The sequence below is a fragment of the Arachis ipaensis genome, chromosome B3 (assembly GCF_059453495.1).
Source record: "Arachis ipaensis isolate K30076 ecotype BB chromosome B3, ASM5945349v1, whole genome shotgun sequence".
In the NCBI taxonomy this organism is placed as follows: Eukaryota; Viridiplantae; Streptophyta; class Magnoliopsida; order Fabales; family Fabaceae; genus Arachis; species Arachis ipaensis.
The window spans coordinates 22635531-22646800 of NC_142438.1; the positions used below are offsets into that span (position 1 = coordinate 22635531).

Below are 11270 nucleotides of genomic sequence, written 5' to 3' on the forward strand. Positions count from 1 at the left end.
TGTAATGGCCTTGTTGTTGAAACAATGTTTTTAGATTTAAAAGAGGCCTTTACTTGTTTTCCCTTTTGACATGCGTCGCAAAGGACGTCTTTTTCAAAACGTAGCTTTGGTAAGCCAATTACTAACTCTTTAGAGACCAACTTGCTAAGATGGTCCATGTTAGCATGAGCTACTCTACGATGCCATAACCAAGTTTCATCATTTTTACTAACAAGGCATTTCACATCATTTGAGGAAACTTCATCTAGATTAATCATGTATACATTGTCAACACGGTGTCCAATTAGCACAATTTCATTAGTGTCTTGCCTTTTTATCAAACAACATTTTGAGTCAAAGGTGACTAAGTTTCCTTTGTCACAAAGTTGGCTAACACTAATGAGATTATGTTTGAGACCTTTGACAAGTATAACATTATCTATGGAGGTAGAAGAATTTTTACCAACTTTTCCAACGCCGATTACTTTGCCGGTGTTGTTGTCTCCATAGATCACGTTTCCTCCGTTTGTAGGCTCTATTGCGGTGAACTTTAATTCATCGCCGGTCATGTGTTTGGAGCATCCACTATCAACATACCAATTTGTATCCTTAGCTCCAACACGTACCTACAAAACAATTAAAATTGGGATTTAGGTACCCAAGTGAATTTGGGTCCTTGATGGTTAGTATGAGCATAATGCCTATAAGGTGCCCATCTCGTATCTAGACTACGAAAGTTTATATGTTTAATTCTAGTAAAGCATACGGGTGCTATATGACCTACTTTATTACAATAATGACATATGACATTTGGATTTTGCATCCTATGCATGTTTCTAAATGGTTGCCTAGGTTGTTTCCTAAATGCAACATCTTTTGATCTATATGCATTGTGATTATAATTTCTAAATGAAGCATGTTGAGGAGGATGTTTAAAGGCTTCATTCCTTTTAGGCATGCTTGCCTTTTGGGCTTGCGGTTGCCTAATAGGAGTTTTAGTATTTTTAAATTTTCCTTTTTCAAAACCTAAACCTTCCTTATTATGAACATGCTTTTGGTTTTTCAACATTTTATCTAAGTTCTTTGAAGATTCATTGAACTTAGCTAAAGTGTTCTTAAGATTTGTAATTTCATTTTCATGCATTTTACAAGATTTGTATGGATCACTACTTGTGCTACACTTATCTTTTCCAAGATTGATATTCTCATTTTTCAACATCTCATATTGTTTTAAAAGATCCATATTCTTTTTCTTTAGGAGAGAATAATCTTGGGTAAGTTTTGTGTACACCTCAAGTAAGGCATCATATTCATCTTGTAAATTAAAAGAAGTGGAGTTGTCATTACTAACCTTTTCTTCGCTTGCCATTAAGCAAAGATTTGCAACCTCGTCGTCATCGGAGTCGGATTCATCCTCGTTCTCCCATGATATATATGCTTTCTCCTTCTTCTTAAATTTCTTGTTTTTGTCCTCCTTTTGAAGTTTTGGACAATTGGGTTTAATGTGTCCAACTTCTCCACACTCATAGCATTTTGGTACCTTTGTTTTGCTCTTGAAGTTTTTCTTCATTGCAAACTTATTGAATCTTTTTAATAAGAGTGCAAATTCTTCATCTCCTTCTTCTTCATTATCATCACTCTCTTCTTGTAGTGATGTTGTTTTAAGGGCGAGACTTTTCTTCTTGCTTTCTTCACCTTTTTGTCTATTTAGCATAGTCATCTCATAGGTGAGAAGATTACCTCGTAGTTGATCAAATGTAAGTTGATCATAGAGCCTTCCTTCCACAATGGCGTTCACTTTGGAGTTCCATTTTGGTGTAAGGCTTGTAAGCACCTTGGTCACAATTTGTTTATCATTGTATTTTGTGCCAAGCATGCTTAGGTTGTTGAAGATCTTGGAGAGTCTTTCAAGAGCTTCTTCAATGCTCTCTTCATCTTTCATTTTAAAATTTTCCCATTCATGAACCAACATAAATACCTTTGATTCTTTAACGTGGTCGGTTCCTTCGTAAGTGATTTGGAGTTTATCCCAAATCTCTTTAGCGGTTTCACATGTAGAGATCTTCATATAGTCATGCTCGTTAAGTGCACAATGGATGAAGTTGATGGCTTTATCATTCATTGCCACTTTCTTCCAATCATCGTCACTATATTCATTTTCTCCTTTCGGTACTTGCTTTAAGACGGAGACTTCTCCTTCTTTAGCGCTTGTTGTCTTTGTTGGAATGTGATTTCCATTCTCAATCACCTTCCAAATTCTCACATCTTGAGAACGGATCCAAATTCTCATCTTATTTTTCCAATAAGAGTAATTTGTTCCGCTAAAAAGAGGAGGTCTAGCGGTTGAGTTACCTTCACTAGTGTTGTTGTTGTTAAAGCTTGTGCTTGCCATGATCTTTTCCCTTAAACGGTTAAGTCTTTCAAAGGGTTAAGCTCTGATGCCACTTGTAGAACCTATGCACAATTACTCAAGAGGGGGGGGGGGTGAATTGAGTATTGCAACAACAATGAATCTTTTTGCAAAAGTTAAAGACAATATATAAAAGTGTTATTGTACTAGTATTTTTCCAAGAGCTTAACTCAATTGCTAAGCATTTATAAGGAGCTTTTACTTTCCAATAGACACCAACTCAAATAAATTGATCAAGCTTTTCACCAATCGGACTTAAGCCATTCCTTAAGTACTTACGAAGCTACTTTTCGATCACAATTTATTTGCTCAAAGGTAAAAGACAATAATATAGAAGAGATGAGTTTGGAGAGATGCAAACGCTATTTAGAGTGGTTCGGCACAATCCTTGTCCTACGTCCACTTTCTTTCTCAATCGCTATTGAGAAGTTCCACTATTGCCAAGCTTCAAGGTGCTCGCGCAAAACCTTTTACAATCCGAGTCCTTAGTTTCTAACACCTCACGGTATATGATCACCACTCGTATACTAACCTACTCCACTTAGAGATACCTTCTCTAAGATTTGCCTTGAGTACTTAGTATACCTCTTTGGTATCCTTACCGACTATAGTGTTTATAACTCTTGACTCAACCTTGGAGATCACACTCCAATTTACAAAGTGTTACAAGAAAACAATTCTCAAAGAATTGTTGAGATGAAATGAGTACTCTCTAGAAGAGTGTATGATTACAAGTTTAGCACTATTGAACCAATTGATATTGCTCTCTCAAATTGTGTATTATAACACCTTAAAAATGTGTAGAATGAAAGAATATGAACAAGATAGTTTGCAAATACTCACATGTGTGAAATAAGGCTTTAATCCATCTATTTATAGACTTCCCAAACCTTAGAAACGTTTGGGAGTTAATGGGATGGAGCCGTTTTGTTAAAACTAGCCGTTTTTTATGTTTTTGAATCATTTGCATCGATGCATAACACTTTGCATCGATGCAAATGTGTCTTTGAAGCTGAAATTTGAATTTTCAGCTAGGTTGCATCGATGCAAACATCTTTGCATCGATGCAACAAGTCGTTGCATGCTTTGCATCGATGCAAGATGAGTGTGCATCGATGCAAACCTTAAAGAATGGCTTAAAATCACTTCAAACTACTTAGGATTGATCTCAAACTTGTTGGAGTCAATTCCTATGCTTTTGTACCTTTGAAAACAAGTTTTTAAACCATTTGGCTAGCATCGAATTGCAAGATGTGCATCAAAACATTTTGTGAGTGTGTGTTGAGAGATTTAGCAATTGGTTCTTAACAAGAAGTTACCTAAGTCCTAAGACACTATACTTGTCTTCAAATGTTGTGGACTTGAGTTTTTTGTTGTTGTTGTGTTGCTTTCAACTCTTCATTCCTCAACGTTGAATGTTGGTTGATCTTTCAATATGCTTGTTCATTCAAGTTGTTTGTTGGTTTGTCTTTCATGTCGTTTGTTGGTTTGTCATTCATCAAAACCTATGAATACAAACTTCGCATACAAGCAACATGATTTACACTCTTCTCGCATTTAACCTATGAATTAGCATGGTTTTGTTATCTCTCCCGTATTTGTGCTTAGGTGTAAAAACATGCTTTTTAGGCCTTATTTTGATGAATTTTGATTTCTCCTTGATTCCATAAGAGGCCTTGATGTGTTTGCTAGTAATTCCAGGATTGAAATAGGCCAGGCATGGATCAAAGGAAGCATGCAAGTGGAGAGAAGCACAAAAAAGCCAAAGAATTGATTACGGCCAAGCACGCGCACGCGCACAAGGCGCTCGCGCGCACATTGCGGAATAAGTCAGGGACGCGCACGCGTACCGTGCGCGCACGCGTCGATGTCTGCACATGACTTCATTAAGGCAACACATGCCTGGCGATTTTGAGGGGTTTCTGAACCCATTTTTGGCGCCAATTGCTGATAGAGAGGAATAAAAGGATCAAGGCCTAAAGGGGAGACATAACAATTGGAGAAGAAGGAAGTGATAGCTTTAGTTTTAAGTAGTTTTAGAGAGAGAAGCTCTCACTTCTCTCTAGGATTAGGATTAGGTTTAGGTTAATATCCCTTTTTAGATCTAGGTTTAATTCATGCCTTAATTCAATTCTCCTTTGCCAATTCTTAATCTTCTCCTCTTCCTCTCCCTAGTTATGTACTTTAGTTCTTGTAATTCTTCACTTTGTTTTAGATAGATTGTTGTTCCTTTTATTCCCTTTTAATAATGTAATTTGAGGTAATTCATGATAATTGTGATTTCCTTGATTGTTGTTGTTAATTCTTTACATTCAATTGTAGTTAGAATTCATTCTTGTTGTGATTGACTATACTTTTCTTTTGTGCCTTCCAAGTGTTTGATTAAATGCTTGGTTGGATTTTTGTATAGATTTTGTTCCTCTTGGCCTAGGTAGAGTGGTTAGTGACTCTTGAGTTATCTAATTCCTTTGTTGATTGATAATTAGAGATTGCTAATTGATTTGAATGCCTCTAAAGCTAGTCTCTCCTTTAGGAGTTAATTAGGACTTGAGGAATCAAATTGATTCATCCACTTGACTTTCCTCCATGGTTAGAGGTTAACTAAGTGGGAGCAATGAATAATTCTCATCACAATTGAGAAGGATAACTAGGATAGGATTTCTAGTTCTCATATCTTGCCAAGAGCTTTTATAGTTGTTAGTTTATTTTCATTGCCATTTACTTTTCATGCTTCTTATCCAAAACCCCAAAATAACTCACAACCAATAGCAAGACACTTTATTGTAATTCCTAGGGAGAACGACCCGAGGTCCAATACTTCGGTTTATAAATTTTAGGGGTTTGTACTAGTGACAAACAACTTTTTGTATGAAAGGATTATTGCTTGGTTTAGAAACTATACTTTACAACGAGATTTCATTAGTGAAATTCTAAACCGTCAAAAATCCAATCATCAAGGCCTCCCCCTCATCAACCAAGATACTAATCTGAACCGTCCAGTACCCGACCTACCGAACATTAGCGCTGTCTGTGGGGAATCACCTGAATGGACGTTGTACTGGACCCATGAGGAACAGGTCGCGAGACCGAGCGCAGAGGGGAAGCCTCCGTGGCTTCTTCCCGAGAGCGCACGAGGTCCCCTCCAAGATGAACCTCACGATCTCCCAAAAGGCGCCTCTTCGGGGGAACTGGCGACAACAGCACAGAATAATGCAAGAACTACGCCACAGGATGCAGGACCTGGAGCGCCGGCTGGCAGACCAGGAACATCGCCAACAAACTTCCGAATCAAGCTACTCCCGTTCCCCCCACCCCCCCGAGAAGCCGCTCCCGACGAATAGCTAGCCCACGATCTGAGCCCGAGAGAGCCAGGGAGGAAGGACACACAAAAAGACGCCGCGACCCCATCATTTACACCATGCACGAAAGGAGGCGCACCACAGATCGAAACCGCGAGGACACTCGTCGGGAGGACGACGAGGGAAGAACAACGAGAACGCGGGGACTAGTGATAATGGGCGCAACCCCATTTCATCGTTCCATCCTCGAGGTCCGGCTACCAAAGCACTTTGACAAGCTAACGAACATGAGGTACGACGGAACCCAAGACCAGCAGGAGCACCTCATGGCTTTCGAAGCCAGAATAAACCTGGAGGGAGTGGAAGACGAGGTAAGGTGCCGCGCTTTCCCGGTCACCCTAGCGGGACCTCCAATACGGTGGTTTAATAACTTTCTGCAGGGCTCGGTGACCAGGTTTTCAGAAATCAGCCGCGCCTTTCTAGCACAATTTACAACCAGAATCGCAAAGGCAAAGCACCCAATCAATTATTTGGAGTGACTTAGAGGTCCGGCGAGCCGACCAGGAAATACCTAGACCGGTTCAACGATGAGTGCTTGGAGATCGATGGGCTGACGGATTCGGTTGCTAGCTTGTGCCTGACGAACAGACTTCTAAACAAGGACTTCAGAAAGTACCTCACCATGAAGCCTGTATGGAGAATGCAGGAGATCCAAAGTGTAGCCAGGGAATACATTAATAATGAGGAAGTCAGTCAGGTCGTGGCCGCCAACAAGCGGCAACCCGCCTACAACCAAACTCGGCAGCACGGCATCAGGGAGAGACAGAAGTAACACGCCAGAGACGACGGTCTGAGCAAGACGTCCCGAGCGTTTCCTCGTGTCGGGAAATTCACCAATTACACCCTCTACCGTCCTCATTATAGAAGTTTACCAGCAGATAGTCGAGAAGGAAATTCTGTCGAAACCCCGACCTCTGAAGGATCGGACTGGGGGAAACAATAGCCTCTATTGTGACTATCACAAAGGCTATGGACACAAGCACAGGACTGCTTCGACCTAAAGGACGCGTTGGAACAAGCAATCCGGGACGGGAAACTGACTGAGTTCTCCCATTTTATCAGGGAGCCGAGGAGACGAGATCACGACCATGAAAGAGAGGACAAGACCCGTGCGGCGAAGCGACGCCACGAGCCGGGGGACGACGAGCGCGGCCTCACCATTGTGAACGTGGTAACGGCACGAGACGCACCTCCCAGGTTGAGATCAGCACATAAGAAAGACGCCAAGGTCCTGACGGTCTCCTCGTCCTCCCCGCGAAGCTCTAAGAGGTTCCCACCCATCTCATTCGGCCCTGAGGACCAATGGTTCGATGAGGCCGCGGAAAATCCCTCCATGGTCATCACGGTCAGGGTAGGAACCGGCTTGATCAAGCGGATCCTCGTGGACACTGGGGCCGACTCGAATATCATGTTTCGCAACGTATTCGATGCCTTGGGCCTACGGGATGCCGACTTGAAGAGACACCAGCACGGTGTCGTAGGATTGGGCGATCACTTCATCAAGCCAGATGGGATAATCTCCTTACCTGATTCCGTAGGATCAGGACAACGACGAAGATCGGTAATGGCCGAGTTCGTAGTTCTACGAGACTCCACGACTTACAATATCATCCTAGGAAGGAAGACCATCAATGAACTAGGAGAAGTGATCATCACGAAGATGTTGATGATGAAGTTCGTCGCCGATGACGGATCTGTGGGATCCATAAAAGGAGACTTGAAAACGGCGGTCGCTTGCGATAATGCCAGCTTCTCCTTAAGGAAAAAATCTAAAGAGGCATCGGGGGTGTTTCTTGCCGACCTGGACGCTAGAGTCAGCGACAAGCCGAGACCTGAGCCAGAAGGGAACTTAGAGAGGCTCAGAGTCGAGGATACGGAGGAGAAGTTCACCTTCGTGAACAGAAACCTCCCACACGACCTGACGGAACCTTTAATGGAAATGATAAGAGCCAACGGTGACCTATTTGCATGGACGCCAGCCGACATGCCGGGTATAGACCCCCAACTCATGTCACATCACCTGGCCGTGACGGCGGACGCAAGACCGGTAGCTCAAAGAAGAAGGAAAATGTCGCAAGAGCGAGCAGAGGAGGTGGCCAGGCAGACGGCTAGCCTCCTCGAAGCAGGATTTATTCGAGAACTTGACTACTCGACATGGGTGTTGAATGTGGTTCTAGTGAAAAAACACAATGGGAAATGGAGGATGTGTGTGAATTACTCTGATCTCAACAAAGCATGCCCCAAGGACTGCTACCCCCTGCCCAACATCAATGCGCTCGTCGACGCAGCAGCGGGATACCGGTACCTGAGCTTTATGGACGCTTACTCAGGCTATAATCAGATACCAATGCACCGACCTGACAAAGAGAAAACGGCGTTCATAATGCCAAGAGGGACATATTGCTACAAGGTGATGTCGTTCGGCCTGAAGAACGCTGGGGCAACATACCAAAGGCTAATGAACAAAATATTTAGTGACCTCATAGGCAAAACGGTGGAGGTGTATGTAGATGATATCCTCGCAAAGACCACCCGGTTTGAGGACCTCATAAGCGACCTGGGAAACGTGTTCGCCTCCCTCCGAAAATACGGCATGAGGCTCAACCCACTCAAATGCGCCTTTGCCATGGAAGCAGGAAAATTCCTAGGGTTCATGATAACCCAAAGAGGGGTCGAGGCCAACCCGGAAAAATGCCAAGCAATACTCCGAATGAAGAGTCCGGGCTGCGTCAAGGATGTTCAGAGGCTATCCAGAAAAGTCACCGCTTTATCCCATTTCCTCAGAGCGTCGGCTGCTAGAGCGCTGCCATTTTTCAACCTTATGAAAAAAGGGATAGTTTTTTATTGGACCCCGGCGTGTGAGGAAGCATTCAATCATTTCAAAGAAATCCTAGCCACACCACCCGTGCTCGGGAAGCCAAAAGTCGGAGAACCGCTCTGCCTGTACCTGGCCATAACGGAGGAGGCGCTGGCGGCAGTCTTGGTACGGGAAGAAGGAAAGATTCAACAACCAGTTTACTTTGTGAGTAGAGCACTACAAGGAGCAGAACTAAGATACAGCAAACTAGAGAAGCTGGCTCTAGCACTGCTAACCTCCTCCTGAAGACTACGACAGTATTTTCAGTGTCACCAAGTGGTCGTAAGAACAGACCAAGGAATCCACCAAGTGCTCCAAAAACCCAACTTAACGGGAAGAATGATGACTTGGGCCATCGAACTATCTCAATATGATTTGCGATATGAGCCCCGACATGCGATCAAGGCACAAGCAATGACAGACTTCTTGGTGGAAGTAGCGGGGGACCCGACCGAGGAAGCGGGCATACGGTGGAGGCTCCATGTGGACGGAGCCTCCAACCAAACGTCTGGGGGTGCCGGGATCATCTTGGAAAGTTCTGCCGGAGTCATATACGAACAATCAATCAAGTTCGAGTTTCCCGTATCAAACAACCAAGCGGAATACGAGGCCCTCCTGGGCGGCTTGATCCTAGCTCGAGAAGTCGGGGCTACGAGGCTGGAAGTATGCAGTGACTCACAGGTCGTTACCTCGCAGGTGAACGGAAGCTACCAAGCCAGGGACTCGCTATTACAAAAGTACTTGGAAAAGATCAAAGAGCTGGCAAAACAATTCGAGGAGGTCGCGGTCCAACACGTTCCGAGGGAAAGGAACACACGGGCAGACCTCCTATCAAAGCTAGCGAGCACGAAACCAGGAGTCGGCAACAGGTCCCTTATTCAAGGAATGATAAAGGAACCAGCAGTCGCCCTCCACCTGACAAAGATAGGTCCCTCCTGGATGGACCCCATCACTGATTTCCTAGAAAACGGCAAACTCCCTGAAGACGAGAAGGAGGATAAAGCATTGAGAAGGGAGGCGGCCAGATATGCGATCATACAAGGCCAACTATTCAAAAAGGGACTTAGCCAGCCCTTGCTGAAGTGCCTCCATCCCGACCAAACGGACTACGTACTCAAAGAAGTCCACGAGGGATGCTGCGGTCACCACATCGGGGGCAAAGCCCTAGCAAGAAAGCTCATCCGAGCTGGATATTACTGGTCGTCGATGATGGTCGACTCAAAAGAGTTCGTAAGGAAATGTGTCAAGTGCCAAGAGAACGCCAACTTCCACAGAGCGCCGACAACTGAACTAAGCCTGCTAACATCCTCCCGACCTTTCGCATAATGGGGAATCGATCTACTGAGACCTTTCCCGGTCGGCCCGGGGCAAGTCAAATACCTCATAGTCGCTATTGACTACTACACCAAATGGATAGAAGCTGAACCACTGGCGAGCATATCCTCAGCCAATTGTCGAAAGTTCGTGTGGAGGCAGGTGATAACTCGATTTGGCATCCCGGAAGTCGTCATCTCTGACAATGGGACACAGTTCACCGACAAGAAATTCATGGAGTTCCTCACCGGCCTAGGCATAAAGCAGAAATTCTCCTCAGTAGAACACCCCCAGACAAATGGTCAAGTTGAGGCCGCAAACAAGGTCGTCTTGCTAGGCCTCAAGAAGCGGCTGGACAACAAAAAAAGGGCATGGGCCGACGAACTCGCCTCGGTTCTCTGGTCCTACCGAACAACCGAGCAATCCTCCACAGGGAAAACCCCATTCCGCCTGACGTATGGGGTGGAAGCAATGATACCCGTAGAGATCGGCGAGCCAAGCCCACGATTACTTCTGAAGGGAGTAGAGGAAGCGGTGGAAAAAGACCTAGCAGACGAGGCTAGGGAGATAGCCCATTTGTCAGAAATAGCACTAAAGCAAAGAATGGCCCTACGCTACAACTCCAAAGTGCTCAAGAGGGAATTTGAGCAAAACGACCTTGTCCTACGGCGCAACGACATCGGACTACTGACCCAGGGAGAAGCTAAACTGGCAGTGAACTGGGAAGGTCCCTACAGAGTCAAAGAAGTGATTGGCAAGGGCGCCTACAAATTGGAGAAGCTCGATGGTAAAGAGGTCCCGAGAACTTGGAATGCAGGTAACCTGAGAAGGTTTTATTCTTAGCTCAAGCACGCCGACTAGGCGACCTAACGAGCTTAATCATTTACTTTTGCACTTGCTACGATAATAGACTTGCTCAATTACCTGTTAATGTTTACTTGTCAAAATTACCTCTCTATTGATCCCTACTTACACATCCCACGACAACAAGTTCCATATAATACGTTAAACGGAATCACGATACGGCACCCCGGGACTGATCATCCCGGGAGCCACCTAAGTTTAAGCCATAACAAACGGCTACGTCAATACTAAAGGAAACGACCTGGCCCCGCCAAACTACCAAAACGGTAAAACAAACTCGAGCGACAAAGCCAATACCAACCAAGCTGTAACAAAATGAAACGAAAACAATACTGGATGAGCGGATAAAGATGATGATCAAAAGTCGACCACGCGACCAGTAAAGTATATCGAAAGGCTAGTTCCACAAGTTCTACAAACAAAATACACAATTACAAAGAGATCACATTTTGGGCATGTCGACAATCTTGCCATCCTTGATTGTTTT

The 11270-nt window shown here is 44.2% G+C and overlaps 1 protein-coding gene across 1 annotated transcript; it reads left to right on the forward strand.

Moving 5' to 3' along the window:
- The first annotated feature begins 8947 nt into the window (after positions 1–8947).
- LOC148570041 (uncharacterized) lies at positions 8948–10762 on the forward strand. Its single transcript, XM_088506804.1, has 2 exons — positions 8948–9715; positions 10082–10762. The coding sequence occupies exons 1-2, from the start codon at positions 8948–8950 to the stop codon at positions 10760–10762; spliced, it is 1449 nt and encodes a 482-aa protein (XP_088362930.1).
- Positions 10763–11270: the final 508 nt, after the last annotated feature.